General features: G+C 45.4%; 1 protein-coding gene across 1 annotated transcript in view; it reads left to right on the top strand.

The window, feature by feature from the left end:
- The window catches only part of ATP9A (ATPase phospholipid transporting 9A (putative)), a 138,812-nt gene that overhangs the window by 20,913 nt on the left and 94,021 nt on the right, over positions 1-23,878 (top strand). Inside the window, exons 5-7 of the mRNA XM_003904604.5 lie at positions 14,121-14,179; positions 15,434-15,485; positions 17,456-17,550. Coding sequence (XP_003904653.2) covers positions 14,121-14,179; positions 15,434-15,485; positions 17,456-17,550 — 206 coding nt within the window. The remainder of the gene's footprint in view (positions 1-14,120; positions 14,180-15,433; positions 15,486-17,455; positions 17,551-23,878) is intronic.

Here is a 23,878-nt window from a genome sequence, read left to right as displayed (position 1 = left end):
TAGGAGAAGGGGGAATTTAGAGTTGGTAAAGAAATGCTTTATTCATGCTAAACTACTGTATTTAGAACATGTTGCTACCGAAAGAAAAAGAATCAGTGTAATCTTTGCAGAGGCAGGTGGCTTGGGCTTTCCGCGTGAGTGGTCAGAAGACCCTTCTGGAGGGCTTTTTTTGTGTGTGGTTCGTGTATATTAAATCCTCCCTTAATAACATATTCTTACTATAACATTTAAAACGCTTGGCAACCAACAAAAGCCCCATCGGAGAGAGTGCGGTGGATCTCTTTAGAGCTCAAGAGAAGGGGCCTTCGGATTCCATTCATTCATCCATCCAGGATTCGACCCTCCTTTGGTTCTTTTCATATTGCAATTGCTTTTCCCATGAATGATTTTTCTGTCCTCTGCTGCACACGCCTTCCCAGCTCTTGCTTTAACTTCACTCAGCTCTTGAAAAGGTCCTAAGGAGAATTGGCAGATGGCTCTAGCATTAAAACCTTGTCTTCCTTTGTGGGTCTCCCTTTGTGGCCCGTGGTGTCCATTGTCATGCCAATGCCACTGTAGGGAAAACAGAGCACAGTTCTGAATATTAACCCAGACCCTGGCGCTGCAATTTGTTGTGAAAGCCCAACAAAACACTGAAGAAACTGTCAGCTTGGAAAGTGATCGAGGCGAGTTTAGTTATTTGATACGCTTTGGGGGGAGGGCCAGGGTAGCAAACCTAAGCTGGGAGATTGCAGGGAAGAGGGAGAAAAAGAAGCCTTTTTTAACTTTCCTGTTAAATTCCTTCATAATATTTCCTTGAGCAAAACTTAACCGTCTTCACTTAGTAAGTTCCAAAGCAAAGTGAAATAAGTATGTATATGTATATTCATGATGGACTGTTTTCTTTCTATCACATGAAGTCTTCTTTTTTTTTTTTTTTTTAAGACAGAGTTTGGCTCTTGTTGCCCAAGCTAGAGTGCAGTGGCATGATATTGGCTCACTGCAACCTCCACCTCCCGGCTTTAAGCGATTCTCCTGCCTCAGCCTCCTCAGTAGCTGGGATTACAGGCGCCTGCCACCGCACCCGGCTAATTTTTTTGGATTTTTAGTAGAGACGGGGCTTCACCATGTTGGCCAGGCTGGTCTTGAACTCCTGACCTCAGGTGATCCACCTGCCTCAGCCTCCCAAAGTACTGGGATTACAGGCATGAGCCACCACGCCCGGCCTCACATGAAACCTTAAAATGTACTTTTCAACAGTATTTTGCGGGATGAAAATGTCCAGGAGTCAGAATGCCTTGATCACTAGACTGTAGGCCATGGTATTTACCTACTTGCTACATCCGTTTGTCATGAATAGTAATAGCAGTACTTGTACCATTATAGTTAAATTTTAAAATTTGTTTTCGCAATAATTCCTAACTAGCAAAAAATTTGCAAGAATTGCATGGAGAATTCCAGTATGCCCTTAACCCAGATTCATGAAATGTGACATTTCACCACATTGTTTATTTATTTATTTAGAGACAGGGTCTCACTGTATCACCCGGGCTGGAGTGCAGTGGTGGCATCTGGACTCACTGCAACCTCCACCTTCCAGGTTCAAGCAGTCTTCTCACTTCAGCCTCAGAGTAGTTGGGACTACAGGTGCACACCCCCACGCCCTGCTAAATTTCTATGTTTTACTTGTAGGGATGGGCTTTCCATGTTGCCCAGGATGTACAGTTGCGTTTTTTCTTCCCCCAAACCTCCTCATGCAGGCTGGAGTGCAGTGGCGCCATCTCGGCTCACTGCAACCTCTGCTTCCCGGGTTGAAGTGATTCTCCTGCCTCAGCCTCCCGAGTAGCTGGGATTACAGATGTGCACCACCATGCCCTGCTAATTTTTGTATTTTCAGTAGAGACGGGATTTCACCATGTTAGCCAGGCTGGTCTTGAACTCCTGACCTCGGGCAGTCTGCCCACTTCAGCCTCCCAAAGTGTAGGGATTACAGGTGTGAGCCACTGCACCCGGCCACAGTTGCTTTTTAATACTTTCTTTCCCCTCATGTCCATATACATATAGGTATATCTGGGGTCTTTGGAGACAAGTTGCAGACATCATTCCCTTTTGTGCCTAAATACTTAAGTGCTTAATTCCTTAAAGGACATTTCTCTTATATAACATAGTTATGTATAATTACCAAAATCAAAAAAATTGAACATCAGTATATTGCTATTAATTTACAATCCTTTTTAAAATTTTGCCATTTGTTCCTAAAATGTTTTTTGATAGCATTTTTTTCTTAGTTCAGGAATAGACTGGGTACATCAGTTATATTTAGTTGTCCTCTCTCCTTGGTCTCCTCTAACCTGGCAGAGTTCCTTGGTTTTCTTTGTCTTTCATGATCTTGACATTTTGAAGATGACAGGCTGGTTTCAAGCCAGTTACTTTGTATCCTGTCCCTCCATTTGCATTTGTTGGATGTGGCCTCAAAACTAGATTTATTTTTTATTTATTTGTTTGTTTATTTATTGAGATGGAGTCTTGCTCTGCCGCCCAGGCTAGAGTGCAATAGCGTAATCTCAACTCACTGCAACCTCCACCTCCTGGATTCAAGCAGTTCTCCTTGCCTCAGCCACCCAAGTAGCTGGGATTACGGGTGTGTGCCACCATGCCTGGCTAATTTTTGTATTTTTAATAGAGACACGGTTTAGCCATATTGGCCAGGCTGGTCAAGTGACCCACCTACCTCGGCCTCCCAAAAGTCTGGGATTACAGGTGTGAGCCACCATGCCTGGCCAGTAATTTTATTTTAAACAGCTGAATTAAAATCCCCATTAATAGGAACTCATTGTTGGGAGGAAAAAATGGATGACAGGTTTTTTTTTTTTTATTGCTTTACTTTGTTTTAGTTGTTTTCAACATTTTAGATCATCTTATTTCAATCAAGGTTTATCATTTTTTTTTTTTTTTAATTGTAGAGATGGGGTTTCGCCATGTTGCTCAGGCTGGTTTCAAACTCCTGAGCTCAAGTGATCCACCCGCCTCACCCTCCCAAAGTGCTGGGATTACAGGTATGAGCCACTGTGCCCAGTCAAGGTGTATCTCGAACAACATCAATTGGATTAATTTTTGATACAACTGCTATGGCTTAATAAGATGTATTTGAAGTACTTTGATAATCAAATTAGCTATCCACATGGAAATGACCTTTTAGTCATTATTTTAGGAAATATTTGGTTGGGCACAGTGGCTCATGCCTGTAATCCCAGCACTTTAGGAGGCTGGGGTAGGAGGATTGCTTGAGGCCAGGAGTTGAACACTGCAGTGAGCCATGATCACATTGCTGTACTCTAGACTGGGGGACAGAGCCAGACTCCATCTCTAAAATACACACTACACACACACACACACACACACACACTAGAGACTTCATCATGTACCAAGTCTATGCTAGGTTTCTGCATCACAGAGATGAACATGAGAGCCTGGGGTCCCAGGAAGTCATATCCAGTGAGGTATTCAGGCCTGTAAACAGATAATTACAAAAAGTGGCATGAGTGTGGTGGTCCTCATAAGGAATGTCCCCTTTCTGGCCACTGCATTCTCGGTTCTGAGCATCGTTCCCAGGAGTTGAAAGTAGTGGTTCCAAGCTTGCTCTGCCAGGGTTCAGGAGTGCCAGGGTTCAGTAAATGAATCTAAATCAGGGAACATAATGGCACCTACCTTAGAGGGTTGCTGTAAGTGAAGCTCCTGCATGAGAAGAGCTCAGCATTGTGCCTTGGGACTTGGCATGGTGGAGAGAGGCCAGTGTGGATGGTATTGCAGCAGGCGTTTCTTCAGTGTCAGTGGGTGGATTAATGGAGGTATGAGCCAGGGGTGATGGAGTCCATCAGAGAATCTGGTGATGTCTTTTCAGAAGAAGTGACCTTCATCTTGAGTCTTAGAGGAGGGAAGAGAGCAGGACTGGCTACATGATTTGTGGGACCCAATGCACATGAACATGTAGGACCTTTATTTTATTAAGAATCTCAAGATGGCAACAGCAGGGCATTGAAGCAAGTACGGGACCCTCCTGAACATGGAACTCAGGCCAGGACCCAGATGGCATGCCATGGTAAAGAGTTCTCCAAAAAGGGCATCGAGTCGAACGCAAGGCTGCAGCCTGTGACGGCTGGGGTGGCAGGCTACAGAACCCAGGTTCCAACACCAGCTTGCTGTTCCCAATTAGGCTACGTTTCCTGAGCCTCTCCCTCCTGGGAGAACAGAAGAAAAGACCACCCAGGCCAGTAATAACCTGAGGCTCTGGAAGAGTTGATCCTGTGTTTCAGGAATTCATATACAGTACAGGCATGCTGTAGGAAAAAGGTGGCACTGAGCTGTTTGAAAAATTGCTGTTCAAATTAGGAAGCAGGAGAAAAAATGAAGAAAGGCTACCTGCCATCAGCTAGCCAGGTGCTAGATAAGGTTTAATCTGTAGTTTCTTGTTCTTTATTTTTGAGATGGGGTCTCACTCTGTTACCCAGGCTGGAGTGCACTGGCACAGTCACAGTTCACTGCAGTCTGTAATGCCCAGGCTTAAGTGATTCTCCCACCTCAGCCTCCCAAGTAACTGGGACCATAGTTGCAGGTCACTACACCTGGCTAACTTTTTAATTCTTTGTAGAGATGAAGTTGCCCAGGTCTCAAATGATCCTCCTGCCTTGGCTTCCCAAAGTGTAGGGATTACAGGCATGAGCCACCGTGCCCAGCCTAGTCTGTAGTCTTCTAGATAGCCCTGTGAAGGTAGCTTTTATGAGTGTAGATGTAGGGAAGGAAAAAATTTCTTTCTCTCACTCATTGCTAGGTTCATGGCTGAGGCCCCTATAACAAAAGACAGGAAAAGCATCCTGTCTGGGATGATGAGCTAGCAAAGGGCAGAGCTGGGATGTGAACCCAGGCTTGTTTGCATGTAAAACTTAGCCTTTAAATCAAGGTATCTACCATGTGCCAGAAGCTGAGCTCAGCACTTTGGCATATAATATCTCAACAGTTGCTATAGTGTTCAGCCTTAATACATGTGCTACAGAGGTGCTTTTAAGATCTGAGTCATTTTAAAACACATCTCTGAGTCCAAAGAAACCTATCAATCTAGCTTCTTCATTGTCAGATGGACAAACTGGTGAAAACCACATGGGGTAGTGCTTTTGGATAAACAAGCATCCTTTTCCTCCTACTTAAAATTCACATTTAAACGTCAGAGACTTAAGAGCATTTCTTAGACCTTTATGAATTTTTATGGTTTTAATTATAGAGCTGTCTTCCTAAATTAATAGCATTCCGTGGCACTGGAAATAAAGCCAGAAAGGAGAAGATCTTGGAGATGTAGCAGATCCAGCAAAACTTAGTTTTGTTACTCAGGAGAATTGGGTTGGACTGGAAAAAAATAATTAGTGAAGGAATTATTTCTCTTTGTACTTCCCCAAACCAAAAGTTTAATGGGGGTGGGGGGTTGCCTCGATTATCACAGGTGGTGAGGGAAATGGGATTTGCATTTTCACAAGATGAATTCCATGGGTGTTCATACCAGGAATGCCTTCCCAGACTAACTTGTGATCAAGGGCTAAATGAAGCAGGCAGACAATTAGCCTTGAAAGAAGTGCAAACAGAGGCATAATTAACACAATTGCTGATGCTTCTTTCCTGCTGGGGACATCTGGGCAGGCTGACCATAAGTCATAAGCCAAAGGTCTACGCTCTTTTGCGTATCTTCAGCTTTCTCCTACATATGTGGTATAAAAAATCGACCTGATATCTTTCCTTTTCCAGTTCTTTCCAGATAGTTAAGCGATGCCCTCTGCTCACTCTTTCTCATTTACAGAATCACTTGTAACCTCAAGGATCTCACCTCCATTTGAGGATATATTTTTTCAGTGTAGCACAAAACCCATGTACCATTATCTAGGATTGCAATTAATGTGACTTAAATTTCAAGACCTAAGAATGCACGTTTTTCTTTCTTGGAGTTGTATGTCATTGGGGTTAATCAGAAGGTATAATAATGTAGGAAAGGTGCATTAATTAATGGGGAGTTGTTTAGCTAATAATTAACTAAATTGAAACTCTACGTTCCTAAACACAAGTACTACTTACGTTTCAAAGTATAAACTCTGTCCAGACATGGGAGAACATTAAGATATGCATTATGATTTTTTTAAAGAAGAGAATTGTATTGATAGACTTTTCAGTGTTACTGCAGCAAAACTGCTGCAAAGATCCTTCACTAAGGACCTCAAAGACAATTCAGTGAACAAAGAACTCCCTTCCCAAATTTCCCTTGTCTAAGATTCAGAGCATCAGCTATGAATGAGTCTTATTTATAACAGATTTTGGCGAATACTTTTTCATACTGCCTGATGCAGATATAGAGTGTTTTTTTTTTTTTTTTTTTTTTTTGAGATGGAGTTTCGCTCTTGTTGCCCAGGCTAGAGTGTAATGGTGCGACCTCAGCTGACTGCAACCTCCGCCTCCCAGGTTCAAGCGATTCTCCTGCCTCAGCCTCCCGAGTAGCTGGGATTACAGGCGTGTGCCACCGTGCCCGGCTAATTTTGTATTTTTAGTAGAGATGGTATTTCTCCATGTCAGTCAGGCTGGTCTTGAACTCCCGACCACAGGTGACCCACCTGCCTCAGCCTCCCAAAGTGCTGGGATTACAGGCCTGAGCCACTGTACCCAGCTCATATATAAAGTTATTTAAGATCCACAAAGTTCAAATTTTCCTTTCAAAGAACTCAATTTCATTTTATTACAAGTAATTGGTGAACTGATCTATTGTTTAATTAAAAAAAAAAAAAAACACCAAAAACTCAAACTTGCAAATTGCACTGTTATTCCCAAAAGGAACTTCCCCCCCTGTACGGGTGTTCGTCTGCTTCATCATTTCTGGGCACCATAAACTGGCAAGACCATTTATATATTTTAAAAGCCACTGTTGGGTATAAACTTGTTACATTTAAACTGCAGCCTTTTTTTTCTTTTTTTAAGTTCCCACTATTTAAACAAAAGCCCCAGGAAGTGCTGGTGATTATTTATAATAATCCTTTCAACTCTTTGCCTGTTTTCAAATAACAGTCTTTTCTTTGGCTTTGGGGAAGGCAGACAACTCTATTTGAATATGAAAATTTCAACTTTAAACCTCTGAACTCTGCTGGGTCTGCAGAGGCGTTTTAATGTCAACCCCAGGAAATGTACACATGAAGCAGAATTTACAACTCATCACTGTCGCAGTTAGATTAGAGTGTGAGTTAAAGAGTAATACATTAACCAGGGTTAGTGCTTGGAGATTGTTGTTAGAGATCTACAAAAGCAATCAATGTCCTGCATGAACAATGAAAAATACAAGTATAGTTGGAGGTGTTCAGGGTCAAAAAATAGGCCCACACATACTAGTGCCCTGGAATTTATTTAAAAAAATTTTTTTGGTAGGCTGTTCTGCAGTTTGACTGAATTGTCATTTGCTTGTTTCGACTCAAGGGAAACATCTGGTTTCTCCCTGCAATGTAGACAAACTGCTCTTATTCTGAAGCTGTCATCCATGAAAGGCATGGTTTGGGCTCAATAGGTTTGCTTATGAAAGGCTTTTGGGGTCCATCGCTACAGAAATAAACAGCTCTAATAATTGGAAGTTTGTTCCCCGTTATAAACTCTGATTGAGAGACGACTTGGGTGAAGTGGTGAAAGCTGAAAGGGATAGATTTATTAGAAGACTTTTAATGATTTAGGATGTGGCAGGCAGCGAATTTTCCGCTTAACTTTTGCAAAAATCTCTTACCTTTTGTAGAATTTCTGCGAATGCATTAAAAAATCTCAGAGCCTCGATTTTGGAGATGGGGTGTTACAGGAAAAGTTTAGAGTTCTGTGGCCTCGGTTCTTAGGACAGGGCCAGGTTTTCCTGCACGCTTTATAAAGAAGATATTATTGGGAGTTTTTACTTGCCTTCTGGACCAGTTACATAATTTGTGGGACCCAGTGAAAAGTAAAAAGGGGGGGGGGGCTTGTTCAAAAATTATTAAGATCAGATGGTTAGATCTTGAGTTAAAAAAAAAAAACAAACTGACAAAGAATTTTAAGACATTAATGGTAAAGCATCGTCCAAGCTGGGAGCCCTGTGTATTGGTCCTTTTTCTATCTTAGGAGTCTCTGGGGAAGATGAGACCAAAACAGAACAATGACAAAAAACCAAGGAGCGCTTGGGAAGTGTGCCTGGCGGAGGTGCGTTGCGAGGGCATTTTCTTCCCTGCCAGATCAACTGTAGGGAGAGTTCCTGCCCTTTTTTGAGATTGGTAATAATTGCTATCAATGTGCTGTTTTTTCTTTCTCCTGTTACTTTGTTAGGACATAGGAGCCTTTCTGTCAGTTTGCTTCTGTGTATCTTGTTCTTCCCCTTTTTTGCAACAATGTAGAAGACTCAGAACAGTGGTTGATGTGAGGTTAGAAATCATGTGTTTGAGCCCTTTCTACACCCTTACCAATTTTTTCATTCTGGGAGTCAGTTCTAACCACTGAATGCCCAGTGATTCCTCACTTCTAACTTTGGTCTCTCTTTTCTCTTCCTCTTTCTCTCTACCAACTTGAGAGCTTGTTAGAGAGGGACGTTTTAGTCAAATACTGACAGCCAAGCCTAGGGCCTGGCTGGTGGAAAACTCCCAGTAAATATGGGAATGTAAATAACAGTATCTGCTTTTTTAAATCTCTTTTCTTCTTGGTGCTTTTTCTCCTTTTCATTCTGGTTTTGTATTTTCTCTCATTACATGCACACACACACACGCGCGCACACATACCATGCCCAGCATGAAGGCCCAAACCATATAGATATTTAATTTAACTTTTTTTTTTTTTTTTGAGACGGAGTCTCGCACTGTCACCCGGAGTACAGTGGCACTGGAGTACAGTGGCACGATCTTGGCTCACTGCAACCTCCTCCACCTTCCAGGTTCAAGGGATTCTCCTGCCTCAGCCTCACAAGTAGCTGGGATTACAGGCGCCTGTCACCATGCCCGGCTAATTTTTTGTATTTTTAGTAGAGACCTGGTTTCACTAAGTTAGCCAGCTGGTCTCGAATGCCTGACCTCATGATCCACCCGCCTCGGCCTCCCAAAGTGCTGGGATTACAGGCGTGAGCCACCGCGCCCAGCCTAATTAACTTTTTTGAAAAATAGAGACAGAGTTTTGCCATGCTGCGCAGGCTGGTCTCAAACTCCTGGGCTCAAGCAATCCACCCACTTCGGCCTCCCAAAGTGCTAGGATTGGGAGCTACTGTGCCCAGCCAAACTACATATTTTTGATCACCAAAAGAAAAGGCAACATGGGGCAAGAAGTCCAAATTGACAGCACTCTGCAGTGGCTCAACAGAAGGGCAGAGTCTGGGAATCTGTGTTTGTTCAAGCTGGAGATCCGAGGCTCATCCCCCCAAAACACTGAAATGCTAATGAATGACCGTGGGTAAAAAACCCAAGTGACCTCACGATGGTGCGGCTCCTGCTTTCTCCCTTAGAGGAGGAGCAAGAGCCCTGTTGGCTGACGGACAGTCGGGTACAGTAGGTGTGTTTGCGTGAAGGATTGGCCTGCTGGGGTTACTCAGAAACTGCTCTGCAAACACAGAGGATTAAAGGGGTTTTTGTTGAGGCAGAACAGATGGACAGAGAGAGGCAGAGTTCAAATGAATGGATCATAAATCAGGACTCACTTGCAGAAGGGAAAAATCTGGGTCTGGTCACTAAAAAATTTGAGCTAATTTTAATTATTATTATTTTTTCTTATTAGGAAAGCAACCTTATGCTTAATGGAAAAATAATTCGTGTGAAAAATTTGGAAAATAAATGTGCCAGAGAAAGCCCTGCTGATTCTTTCAGGAGAATCTCCCTGATTTTGTCCTCTGTCCTGCTAACATACACACATGTACATAGGTGATTATTATTTAATAAGAATAAACACATATGCTCTTCTTTGAGTTAGATTTTAAGAGGGAACCTGTGACTAGAGCTTGAAGATGTGAACCCAGGCGTGATCATTTGGGCCAGGCCAGCAACATCAATTTTAGTAATAAAACCAAAGACAATGTGTAAATTTATGTTTGGGAAAGTTGGGACAAGCTCAAGTGAAGGAAAAGTTCATTGGCACTGAGGGCCATGTTGAATTTACGGTCTTCCTTCAAGTAATACCTTCCTGAGCTCCCAGAAAAATGATGCGTCTGTGTCAATTTTTCCTTTTGCCCCCTAGTGGAGCAAGAAGATTGGTTCAGGCCATGAAATTGTACGGCCAGTGAGACCCTCTCTTTACCCATTTCTCTCTTTCTTCCTCTCTCTTTTTTCTTTTTTTTTTGAGACGGAGTTTTGCTCTTGTTGCCCAGGTTGAAGTGCAGTGGTGCAAACTGGGCTCACTGCAACCTCCACCTCCGGGGTTCAAGCAATACTCCTGCCTCAGCCCTCCCGAGTAGCTGGGATTATAGGTGTGCGCTACCACATCCGGCTAATTTTGTATTTAGTAGAGACGGGGTTTCTCCATGTTGGTCAGGCTGGTCTCAAACTCCTGACCTCTGGTGATCTGCCCGCCTCGGCCTCCCAAAGTGCTGGGATTACAGGCATGAGCCACTGTGCCCGGCCTTCTCTCTATCTCTCTCTTTTTTTTTTTTTTTTGAGGCAGGGTCTTGTTCTTTTACCCAGGCTGCAGTGCAGTGGCACAATCTCAGCTCACAGCAGCCTTGGTTGCCTGGGCTCAAGCATTCCTCCTACCTCAGTCTCCCGAGTAGCTGGGACTACAGGCGCACATGACCACACCTGGCTAATTTTTTGTGTTTGTTGTAGAGATAGGGTCTTGCCATGTTGCCCAGGCTGGTCTTGAACTAATAGGCTCAAGCGATCCACCTGTCTCAGCCTCCCAAAGTGCTGAGATTATAGGTGTGAGTCACTGCGTCTGGCCCATTTCTAGTCATCTAATTGGATGTTTTCCAGTCTCTCTGTAAATGTATTGACCAAAGCCTAAGACATAATGAAACGAGGACAGTGGGTCTCTCTCTAGCAGGCCAGCTCCGGTCATTGGATTGAGTTTAGCATCACATTTTATGAAAATGAGGTACCATTAGATGCTAGATTCTCACTTAGGGTGAGATGCTCACACTAGGAGAGTCCAGAAGTCTTACCAGCAATTGAGGGTTGGTCCAGCTCGCCATCGTTAGTTGAGTACTTTCTAGAAGTCAGTAATGTTGACTGGGCACAGTGGCTCATGCCTGTAATCCCAGGACTTTGGGAGGCTGAGGTGGGTGGATCACAAGGTCAGGACTTCGAGAACAGCCTGGCCAATATGGTGAAGCCCCGCCTCTACTAAAACTTACAAAAATTAGCTAGACGTGGTGGTGGGCATCTGTAGTCCCAGCTACTCGGGAGGCTGAAGGCAGAATAATCGCTTGAACGTGGGAGGTGGAGGTTGCAGTGAGCCGAGATCACGCCACTGCACTCCAGCCTGGGCGACAGAGCGAGACTCCATCTAAGGAAAAAAAAAAAAAAAAAAGGTCAGTAGTGTTTGTATCAGACCTTTTGATGCCAATTCTACTAACTGTTTAATGACAAGATTTAATGACATATAAAAATTAGTTAAAATCAAATCTTATGGAACCGATTAAAGAGAGTTGTTTCAACAGGAAAACATTGGAATCCTCTGAAAAATCTCCATGGTAGTGAAATCCTTAAAAAACAAATGATATTAAATTATGTTAAAATGTAAAATATGTGAGACACTAAAAATCTAGAGTTGTGCACTTGGATTATTTCATGTCTTTAAGCTCTTTTTTTTTTTTTTATTTTGAGATGGAGTTTTGTCTGGAATGCAAGGGTGAGATCTCGGCTCACTGCAACCTCCACCTCTGGGTTCAAGCGATTCTCCTGCCTCAGTATCTGAGATTACATGTGCCTGCCACCATGCCTGGCTAATTTTTGTATTTTTAGTAGAGACTGGATTTCACCATGTTGGCCAGGCTGGTCTTGAACTCCTGACCTCAGGCGATCCACCCGCCTTGGCCTCCCAAAGTGCTGGGATTATGAGCCACCGTGGTGCCCAGGCTATAATTACTTTTTACCTCTCTCTTAGCTGAACATTTGTAAGTTACATGGGCTTGTTACAAAATACCAGTATCACAAAGATTTTGGGGTGTTGCTCCCTGTATGTGAATTTAACCTATCACCAGAATAAATTCTCTCTTCCTCTCTGGACTCACTCACAGCATGTGGGGCCACCTGGCCCCAACTGGCCCCTTCCACTTTCATCTCTTGCTGTTGCCTGCTTTCCTGATGCTTTGCGTCTTGCTGAAAGAGTTCTAGCCTTTGGCTGTGTGTATGCTGTTAGCTATTCACCTGTCCCACTTTCTCACATCTCAGGGTGCCTTTCGTCTGTTACTGGAAGCACAGTGTCCTTCGTCTAATTCTGGCCTCAACTCTCCCACAGAGAGTTTGCTGACAGCCATCCCTCTGATCCTCCAACCCCCTTCATCCATTATTTGTTTGTTGCCTCCTCCCCTCCACTGGAATTGGGTCTCATGTATCCCCAGCCCTTAGAACCCCTGGCATACAGCAGATGTTCAGTAAATGCTGCCTGGGTGTTGAGTGAATAATCAAGTGCCTTCTGTGTACTGGGCGCTGCTCTAGGTACTTCTTAGGAGGTGAAATTTCCCTCCTTCCCGCTCTCTCAGTACACGGGGTGCACTGCCAGCGTTTCGCAGGCTGTTTTGCACTAACAGCATCTGTCTGGCTGTCTTGCTTGCCAGATTTTTGGTTGACAACCAAAGGCTGTGGGCCCAGTTCAGCTCTGCGTTTGGTTTTGTATGGCCCGAGAGCTGAGGATGTTTCTTATGTTTTAAAACGTAAAATATACATGTACAAAAGACTATGAGCCTTTTTAGGGGGATCAGTAGTTGGGAGGGTGGAAGACATGGCTCTTGGCCACAGGACGTAAACTATTGACTCTCTGGTTCTTTGCAGAATCATTGTGTCCGCTCCTCTCCTAGGCTAGGAGCTCTCTGAGAATATGGGGACTGTCTTCATCCTTGGTTCCCCAGGACACAGACCTCAGTCGTGTTTATTTATTTATTTATTTATTTTTTTGAGACGGGGTCTCACTGTTGCCCAGGCTGGAGTGACATGATCACAGCTCACTGCAGCCTCTATTTCCTGGGCACAAGCGATCCTCCCACACCTCAGCCTCCCGACTAGCCGGGACTACAGGCATGTACCACCACACCCAGCTAATTTTTATATTTTTGGTAGAGACAGGGTTTTGACATGTGGCCAGGCTGGTTTTGAACTCCTGGGCTCACACCATCTGCCTGCTTCGGCCTTCCAAAGTCCTGGGATTACCGATGTGAGCCGCTGTGCCTGGCCCAGCCATGTTTTTTGGGTTGAATGGAACTCACTGCTTTTCTTGTGTACTCTGAAGTCAGATGCAGGTGTGAATCCCAGCACTGGCCTGTTCTAACTCTGAGACTTTGGGGGAAGGGGGAACATCCTGAGTCTCCTTTCCTCATCTGAAAGCTGGGGATGGAACTACCTTCTTCTGAGGGCTATTGTGAAGATTAAGTGAAACGTCAAAGTCTGTACAGGGCTGAGCACAGAATTAGCATTTAATGTTAGCTTTTACTGCTTAAACATCCAGCAAAATTATACAGTCTGATCATAATCCTGTCAATCAAAGCATGTAGCAATTATCAATTAAAAAGTAAATCAGTCCTTTGGAATTAGTTAGCTTCTTTCTTTTTGGTGGCGTGGAAAATTAAGACTTTTTTTCCCCCAGTACTTTGCATCGAAGTCACTGTTAAGTGGTGTTGGAAATTAAGACTTTTTTCCCCAAGTACTTTCCATCTAAGTCACTTTTAAGGCAAATAAATGGTCTTTCATGAAGGGCTCGAGCTATTCCAGTGCTCTGTGAAGCGGGCATTTATGTCTGCAGCGGCCTCTGCAGCGGTTGAGCCCTTTCCTGGAGAGGCAGGAGATAATGGTGCTGGAGTCGGTGGCAGCCGCGGGTGGGAGCATGTACTTCTGGGTGTGCTGTGTGTTTGCAGGCTGGGCACTCTGTAAAGACATGTTGAATTGAAATGAATTAAGATGGTGATGTATCTTCAACCTGTTGCATTGCAGGCACAGTGAAGGTGAAGAGTTCTAACATCCAAGTTGGAGACCTTATCATCGTTGAAAAGGTGAGCAGGATCTGGAAGCTTGTGTGTGAATACCACTTCATGGGTCCTAACGTGTCATTTGTGTATCTGGTAGACGAACTGAATGATGCATTTTGGGATTCTCTCCAAAAACTTTGCCTCGGGAGAAAAATCTCCTGTGAGACACACACACACACACACACAAATATTTTTTCAAGGTTTATATGTGTTGGTTAGCCAGAAATCCTGCTTACAAACACAAGTACAAGTTTTGATTTCCTGTTCGATGTGCTTATTATTTTGGGATAAAAAAATATAATAAAATCTTTCCTAGAAGTCTACTTACTATATAGACACTTAAAATATTTATAAAATTTACCTTTTGAGCCATTTTAGCTTGTATTTCCCAACTTAACCATTGTGCTTGTTTTTTATTTTATGGGGAGCAGGGGTTAAGTGTAACCTGAGAACAGTAAAAAGACCAAAAATACGTTTTAAAAAATAGCTGTGTCAGTGTGTTTGTTACTTTAGCAAACACTCATATCTTTTTCTAGTGTGTATATTTGGAAGGTATTGGATTTTGGGGGGTGGCTCTGGAGAGCCTTGGAATAATATTTGATTAGAAAAGGGTTGTGTCTTAACTTGTTTCTGTAGAAATTGAGCTATGCTCTTTTAAAAGGATTAAATCCAAGAACTCAAAGCTGCTTTGAGGTAAAGTGAAACTCTTTTGGGTGGTAGCTCAGAAGAACCACACAAACCCCCTCTATGTTATCACATACTTTTCTGTTCATAATTAAATGGGGGCTGCTGGCTCCCCCCGCTTCCCCCAGTGTTTTTGAGAATGGCTTTTGTTGCTTCTTACTACTTTCCTTCCTTATTAAAATCCACTAAAAGCCAAACATCAAGCTGGGAAGTTGGTAGAAGCAGAAAGCGTGAGCGCAGGGTCTGTCTTGAGTCTCAGCAGACAGCCTGGAAGAGAGCCAGCTGGGGAGGTAGACTTTTGGGATTTTGGGAGGTAATGGTTGAATTCGCCAGAAAACTAGAAGCTCTCTTTCCAAGATAAGATTTTGATAGGGGATTAGTAAAGTAGCAGCAGTGTGCAAGATTTTTCAGATTCAAAATAAATCCCCAAATCTGTCTTTGACAAAGGCAGAAACTTAAAAGAGGCTGTGAGTTTCAGTCCCCACCCCCCCAACAACCCAAGGAGGGGTTGGGGGTGGGGGCGGAAACCCTCCCTCCCCCCACCCGGCACATGGTCATTCATTCACAGTAACAGTCTTTCTTTTCATAACACAGAACCAGCGGGTCCCTGCCGACATGATCTTCCTGAGGACATCAGAAAAAAACGGTAAACATCTGAGATCAATTTGGAAAATAACCATTAACCTTTCAGTGGTAATTTGGTAAAATAATCATTTGAAAATGTCACAAAGTAGATTATCATTTTGGAGCCATGGAGGCAAATCAAAAGCATCTTTTTCAATAGACCGTTCTTTTTAAACAGTGTTGTTGGTGTTTAAAAGTCCATAGATTTTGGTCATTAAAAAATACAGTTTGTGGAACACCGGCTGACTCACAGCTGGTCAAGTCACGCATACAGTGGCCTTGGGTTTCCTCTCCGGGCTGTGTTAAGCTCAGCCTCAGGAGTTGGGATGAGGAAGTGTCTCTAACATGTAGAAGTAAACAGAAATCCTCTCTCTTCTAAGCTGATACCAGCAGATGTATCATGAGTGGGGGCAGTATAGAAACTGGGGAGAGGGGGCTGTCTTTTCTGGCCTTTGTTCATGAGTTGGGGACCTTGCCCATAGCACTTATTGATTTATTTATGGTAGCCTGAGTTTGCGGGCTGGGAATCTCTGAAGTCTCCTACAAGGCCTTTAACTCCTTGCAGTTGTTCCCTAGGGTGGCAGCTGCCATTGCCTGCCCACCCTATCAGTCTACTAAGATTGCCTTAATTTTTTTTTTTTTTTCTTGAGACCGGGTCTTGCTCTGTTGCCCAGGCTGGAATGCTGTGGTATGATCTCAGCTTACTGCAACCTCTGCCTCCTGGGTTCAAGCCATTCTCCTGCCTCAGCCTCCCGTGCACCAACATGCCTGGCTAATTTTTATATTTTTGATAGGGATGGGGTTTCACCATGTTGGCCAGGCTGGTCTTGAACTCCTGACCTCAAGTGATCCATCAGCCTCCCAAAGTGCTGGAATTACAGGTGTGAGCCACCACGACCGGCCAAAATGGCCTTGATTTTAATTTTTGTTATTTAAGCTGTTCTGAGGAAATAGGCTGTTTTTCTCTTATCTGGCATGATTGGAGGTTTCTGAACACGTGAAAAATTTACATTCGTATTCGTTTGAGGACGCTGCAATGTATTTCATTATTAATGGAATTAAAGTACAAGTAAAATTATATACTGATATGTAATCAGGACAGGAGGTAAAAGGCACTAGATTAAAACAGTCTTTGAAAAACTACGGCTTTGTCTTCAAATTTGTTCTTGTGTCCTATTTAGTGAAAACAGAGCATTATGGAGTTATCAGGGCCCCTGACATGCTCCTTTTTTCTTAAAAAAACAAAAAACAAAAAAACCAAAATTATGTGTGTTCTATGTTAATAGTTCTCAAAGACTGAACTGCAGTGTCGTGAATGGGGTGTGTTCTGTATCTGATGGAGTGTACAGCTGACTACTTGCATGGATCTGTATGTCAGACTGAAAGATACACCTCTGAAGTGTGCCATCCCGTAATGACCTCGTGCTTGCCTGGATCGATCGGTGCTGTTCTGAGCTCTATGCACGAATCACCCCTGCAGGGTCAGGACTGTCCCTATCTCCACTTTTACAGACGAGGAAACTGAGGCTCAGAGAGGATAGGCAACTATCAGGGCACAAAGCTAGTATGTGGCAGAGCCTGGACCTGCACTCAGGTGGTTTGGGTCCTGAGAAGGTGCTGGCGATGCCTGGCCAGACAGCTAGGAATGCTGGTCACCCTGTGCTGGTCCCCGTTCTATCTCTCCACTGAATCTCTACAGCAAGATTGTGAGGTCTGTGTTTCTCCACATTTTACAGACACTGGAGCTTAACAAGGCCAAGAAACTAGCCTAGGATCTCACTGAGAGAGAGTGGTGGAGTGAGGGTTTGAACTCTGAGCTTTCTGATCCCAGAGCTTATTTTGGAAGAAGTGGGAGTTAGGATATGTATTTTCCCTTGTGGTCGCTGGCCATTGGTTGGCTGTTTTTACAAGGACCAGAGCAGACGCTGCCCAGAGCTGCCAAGGGAAGGGTGCTTGAGGTGCAGGTGACAGCACCCGACTTCCTTCCCGCAGGGTCATGCTTCTTGCGGACGGATCAGCTGGATGGGGAGACGGACTGGAAGCTGCGGCTTCCCGTGGCCTGCACGCAGAGGCTCCCCACGGCCGCCGTGAGTAGCTTTCCCTGCAGAAGCCCATGCTGGCAACCTGTCTTAGCAGGGTTCTCGAACTCAATACCTTGGGGGCCAGGAATGGGACGGCAGCTGTGAAGTGGGGCGGGTGGGGGAGCGTGGGGTCCTGGAGAGCCCCTGGGATTAGTTGGCTTCCCTGATGTGGCCAGGCCAAAAGCAGACCCTGAGGGTAGGCAGTGCGCTCTCCCGTGGGAAGCTGAAAACCGTAAGGAGCCTTGCCCACGTGCCTCACCAGAATTTAAAGGGTAAGCCAGAGCATGTCACTGCTCTGCTCAAAACCTACGAAGGTAGGCCAGGCTCGGCGGCATGCACCTGTAGTCCCAGCTCCCCGAGAGGCTGAGTCAGGAGGATTGCTTAAGCCCATGGGTTCGATGCTTTAGTGAGCTGTCATTGTCCCTGGGAATAGCAACTGCACTCCAGCCTGGGCAGCATAGTGAGACCTGTGTCTAATAAAAGTAATAATCATAAAATAAAAAAAAAAACCCTCCAAAGATTTCTCCTCTTACTGAGAATCAGTTCTGCGGTGCTTGCTGTCATCTTCAGGTCCTTCCCATTTGTCTCTCTGCTGAGGCTGCGACCTCAGTGCCTGGCCTTCTCTCCTCTGCCTGCCAGCCTGTCGGGTCTGTCATTCTGTCCCTGGATGTTTACTGTTGCCGTTTCCTCCACCGGGAGCCCTCTGATCTCTGGCGAGTCTGCCTGGCAGGTCATCTCCACGCTCCACTGAGCTTTTGCTCACGAGTCTCCTTATCGGAGAGGCTCTTTCTGCCCTCCTCTCCCTGCATCCCCACTTCGCTCACTCCCAGGCAGCGTCCCTGCGGGTGGGCTCTGCCTGTTGTATTCTCTGCCGTATCCCCAGTGTGCATGACGGGGTGCCGGCCCTGGCTGAGAGGATGGCCGCAGTAGTTGGTCAAGTGTAACTTAAGTGCCCGGTGACTGGCGTGCCCCACCGTGGTCTGGAAGGATGAAGTGGAACACAGAAGCTTCCCCTGTACTCACGTCACATGGATCGAAGCCACTCCTTACTGTGTCCCCTGAGGGAGGAGGATAGGTCCACATCTTGGTGGGACTGACATAACAAGAAATGTAGCCACCCTATGAATGATTTTTCATGGCTAATACAAAGTGAAATAGCACCATTATTACTGTTAATTTTAAACCAGGAATTTTATTTTATTATTTATTTATGAGACGAACTCTTACTCTGTTGCCCAGGGTGGAGTACGGTGGCGTGATCTTGGCTCACTACAACTTCCACCTCCTGGGTTCAAGCAATTTTCCTGCCTCAGCCTCCCGAGTAGCTGGGATTACAGGCACCCGCCACCGCGCCCGGCTAATATTTGTATTTTTAGTAGAGGCAGGGTTTCGTGGTGTTGGCCAGGATGGTCTCAAACTCCTGGCCCCAGTTGATCCACCTGCCTCAGCCTCCCAAAGTGCTGTGGTTACTGGCATGAGCCACGGCGCCCGGCCTAAACCAGGAATGTTAGAACAGTGAGTTTCTAACTACTGGCTAGGAGCCCCTGGGGACTTGTAGCAGCCACCGTCATGCCTGTGAGGTGTAGCTAACCTGACGACAGAATTCTGATCTTCAAAACAATTTAAAAGATCTGTTCTAGAGACAGGTTAGGGGGGCATGGAAGGGAAGGTGCTGCAGATTCCGCAGCATGGGATCGCATTACTTGGTGCATGCTTTAGAAGCATGACGCAGTTTAATAAACGCTCGCTTTGCCTCTCGTTGGGTCCAGGCTCGGACTGGGTTTCAGAGAAAGATGAGATCCTGTCTTCTTTGTTGTCAAGGAACTCTCGGCCTTAGTGTGATTATTGGGGGGTGGTCTCTGTGAGGAGCAGCATTTTAACACAATTTTAGATAATGAGATGTATATGAGCTGGGCGCAGTGGCTCACGCCTGTAATCTGGGAGAGGGCAGAGCAGCAGATGTGAGAACATCCTGGGCAATGTGGTGAAACCCTGTCTCTACAAAAAATACAAGAAGTAGGCCGGACGCGGTGGCTCAAGCCTGTAATCCCAGCACTTTGGGAGGCCGAGGCGGGGTGGATCACGAGGTCAGGAGATCGAGACCATCCCTAGCTAACATGGTGAAACCCGTCTCTACTAAAAATACAAAAACTAGCCGAGGCGTGGTGGTGAGCGCCTGTAGTCCCAGCTACTCGGAGGCTGAGGCGGGAAGAGAATAAGCGTGAGCCGAGGAGGTGGGCACTACAGTGAGCCCGAGATGCCTTTCCCTCAGCCTGAGTCCGTCTCAAAAAAAAAAAAAAAAAAAAAAAAAAAAAAAAATACAAGAAGTAGCCAGGCCTGGTAGCACACACCTATCGTCCCAGCTACTCGGGATGCTGAGGTGGGAGGATGGCTTGAACCTGGGAGGCGGAGGTTGCAGTGAGCTGAGATTGTGCCACTGTACTCCAGGCTGGGCAACAGAGGGAGACCCTGTCTCAAAAGAACAAAAAAAGATTTATATGAAACGATGACCTGATTAATACATGAGTATATTCTTGTTAAAAATAGTTCAACTGTATGGAAAGCTGTGGAAGAAAAAGTGAGAAGTCCTGCTCACAGCCTTTACCTCAGATCTTACCTTCTTCCCAGAGGGAATCAAGGGTCATGTGAAGTCAATAGTGGTCTTTCCAGATGTTTCTCAATGCACTTACTTATAAATATACAAATGCAGACTTGTTTGTGGTATGTGGTTTCACATAAATGGCATAAGACTGTATTCGTTGTTCTGCAGTTTTTTTCACCGTCCACTTTTTTTTTTTTGATGGAGTCTCACTCTGTCACCCAGGCTGGAGTGCAGTGGCGCGATCTCGGTTCACTGCAAGCTCTGCATCCCGGGTTCACGCCATTCTCCTGCCTCAGCCTCCTGAGTAACTGGGACTACAGGTGCCTGCCACCCCACCTAGTTAATTTTTTGTATTTTTGGTAGAGACAGGGTTTCACTGTGTTAGCGAAGATGGCGTCAATCTCCTGACCTTGTGATCCACCCATGGGCCTCGGATTCCCAAAGTGCTTGGATTACAGGTGTGAGCCACTGCACCTGGCCTTTTTTTTTTTTTTTTTTGGAGACAGAATCTTATTCTGTTGCCCAGGCTGGAGTGCAGTGGCACCATCTCAGCTCACTGCAACCTCTGCCTCCCGGGTTCAAGTGATTATCCTGCCTCAGCCTCCGAGTAGCTGGGACTACAGTCGTGAGCCACCACGCCCAGCTAATTTCTGTATTGATGGGGTTTCACCATGTTGGCCAGGCTGGTCTCAAACTCCTGACTTCAGGTGATCCACCTGCCTTAGCCTCCCACAGTGCTGGGATTACAGGTGTGAGCCACCACACTCGGCCCTACTCCACGTTTAATGTGTCTCTGAGCCTTATGAATACACAGAGGCAGTATGCATATGGTGCCTCCTAGTTAGTTAGCAAGAGTGCAGGCTCTGCCTGAAGGGGTGGCTGGTAGCCTCTACCATCTCTTGGCCCTTGTTGCCAAGTGGCGTTGTTGGCCAAGTTTGCCTATCTGATTGTTTTTGAAAGAGCACCCAGAAATCCAGATTTTCATGTGAAATCACTCAAATTTTAAATGTTGACAGTTCATTTCATTAAAAATTTAGAGAAGGCTGGGCGTGGTGGCTCACACCTGTAATCCTAGCACTTTGGGAGGTGGGTGGATCACGAGGTCAGGAGATCGAGATCATCCTGGCCAACACGGTGAAACCCTGTCTCTACTAAAATACAAAAAGTTATCCAGGCTTGGTGGTGTGTGCCTGTAGTCTTAGCTATTTGGAAGGCCGAGGCAGGGAAATAGTTTGAATCTGGGAGGTGGAGGTTGCAGTGAGCTGAGATCACACCACTGCACTCCAGCCTGGCAGCAGAGCGAGACTCCATCTCAAAAACAAACAAAATTTAGAGTATACTTTTTTTTTTTTTTTTGTGATGGAATTTCAATCTTGTTGCCCAGGCTGGAGTGCAATGGTGTGATCTCAGCTCATTGCAGCCTCCACCTCCTGGGTTCAAGCAATTCTCCGGCCTCAGCTTCCTGAGTTGCTGAAATTACAGGCGTGTGCCACCATGCCCAGCTATTTTTTGTGTGTGTGTATTTTTAGTAGAAATGGGGTTTTACCAGGTTGGTCAGCCTTGTCTTGAACTCCTGACCTCAAGTGATCCACCTGCCTCGGCCTCCCAAAGTGCTGGGATTACACGTGTGAGCCACCATGCCTGGCCTCCCTCTTTTTTTTTGAGATGGAGTTTCCCTCTCTTGCCCAGGGTAGAGTACAGTGGCGTGATCTCAGCTCACTGCAACTTCCACCTCCCAGGTTCAAGCAATTCTCCTGCCTCAGCCTCCCGAGTAGCTGGGATTAAAGGCACCTGCCACCACGCCTGGCTAATTTTTGTATTTTTAGTAGAGATGGGGTGTCACCATGTTGGCCAGGCTGGTCTCGAACTCCTGACCTCAAGTGATCCACCAGTCTCGGCCTCCCATAGTGCTGGGATTATAGGTGTGAGCTACTATGTCCCACCTTGGAGTGTAGTTTCATTCTTTTTTTGCATCTGCATAATATTCCAAGACGTGGCTATCACAATATATCCATTTCCCATTTTTTAATATTTCTGGACATTTTTTGGTATATTTATCACTTTATAATTGGGTGTCTTGGTTATCAAGTAAGATTTATCTAGTAAGGCAATCCCTGCTTCCTTTTTTTCTGGCAGTGATTCCTACTACCCTTTGAAAGGTCAGGTAAAGACAGGGTACAAAGAAACTTGTAAATGACTGGGATGGGGACATGCTACAACAGGCTGCTGGCAGGAGCTGCGAAGTTTAGACAAGACACCTGCTTCTAGCTCAGCTGGCTCCTTCATGGCTGGACTGCCTTCTCCTGCAGGAGTAACGGGCCTCCCTGGTCCGCGTCGTCAGGATTGGCAGTACGGGTTGAAATAATTGTGTTAAAATGAAGAGGAAGTAAGAAGAATCTGGAAAAGGAAGAGAGGAGAAGAAACAGATCCAATAGCCAGGTGCTGGTACAGAGCTGGCTGCGGTGACCGCAGCCGTGGCCTCAGGGTGCCCTGATGAAGCACAGGTCCTGTGGTCACTTGCCCATCCAAGGGCAGCTGTGTCCCTCTGCGCAGCAGGCGTGGAAGCGGGGCCCCATGGTGTCTGTGTACTGCTCCCCTAAAATGTAGTGGTGGTGTGGCTGTTTCACAGGTCAGAGACAGAGCAGAGGGGTCACTGATTTCTCCAAATTCATACGACTGGTATGTGGGGGCTGGGGTTTGCTCCTGGCTCTCTTTGTGCAAAGCCTCATCTTTGACCAGCAGGCAGTTGGCCGAGTATGGGAACTCAAGAGCCCCCCGTAGCAGATGACCTTCCTATTAAGAAGAAAAGTAGGCCGGACGCGGTGGCTCATGCCTGTAATCCCAGCACTTTGGGAGGCTGAGGCGGGTGGATCACGAGTCAAGAGATCGAGACTGTCTCTATTAAAAAAAAAAAAAAAAATTAGTTGGGTGTGGTGGCATGCGCCTGTAGTCACAGCTACTTGGGAGGCTGAGGCAGGAGAATGGCTTGAACCTGGGAGGTGTAGGTTGCAGTGAGACGAGACTGCACCATTGCACTCCAGCCTGGCAACAGAGCAAGACTCCATCTCAAAAAGAAAAAAAAAAAGAAGAAAAGCAACTGAGAAAAAAACAACACTATAATATAACCTCCTGTCCTCATGCCATATATATGTGTGAGTGGGTATGTATATGACATAATCATCCATTGTTAGCTTGGCCTTTAACTTGTTGCATGATCTGGGCCACGCCCTGCCATTTCCTCTCGGGACCCGCCTGTGCCAGTGCAGGGAATCATTCCATCCTGTCCCGGCTCGATGGGGCTTTCTGCTTCTGAACTTATTTCCATTCCACACTGCGCTTTGGCCTGTCCCTTCCTCCTCCTGGGCTTCACCCCTGCCCCCTCCGTCGCCTTTCCTGGTGCCCAGTCCCCGTCTACTTCCTTTCTTCTTTGTTCTGGAAGTGACTGCTGCTCCCCCTGACTGTACCTGTCTTATGCCACTTCACATATGCTGCTTTGAAATGTAGTTTTTGCCCAGATCTTTCACTTTTGGGCTTTCTTATCACCTAAGGTTGACTTCTCATTTGCTTTTAAAAAAATTGCGCTAAAAGACACATAACATAAAATGTACCATCGTAATCATTTTTAAGTGCACAGTTCAGTGGCCTGAAGTACACTGACCTTGTCATGCAGGCATCAGCCATGTTCATCTTTGGAACTTTTTTCATCTTTCAAAACTAGAACTCTGGACTCAT

This window comes from Papio anubis, chromosome 16 (genome assembly GCF_008728515.1).
Source record: "Papio anubis isolate 15944 chromosome 16, Panubis1.0, whole genome shotgun sequence".
NCBI lineage: Eukaryota > Metazoa > Chordata > Mammalia > Primates > Cercopithecidae > Papio > Papio anubis.
Note: the sequence above shows the minus strand (reverse complement) of the source record. Positions and strands in the feature narration are given on the sequence as shown.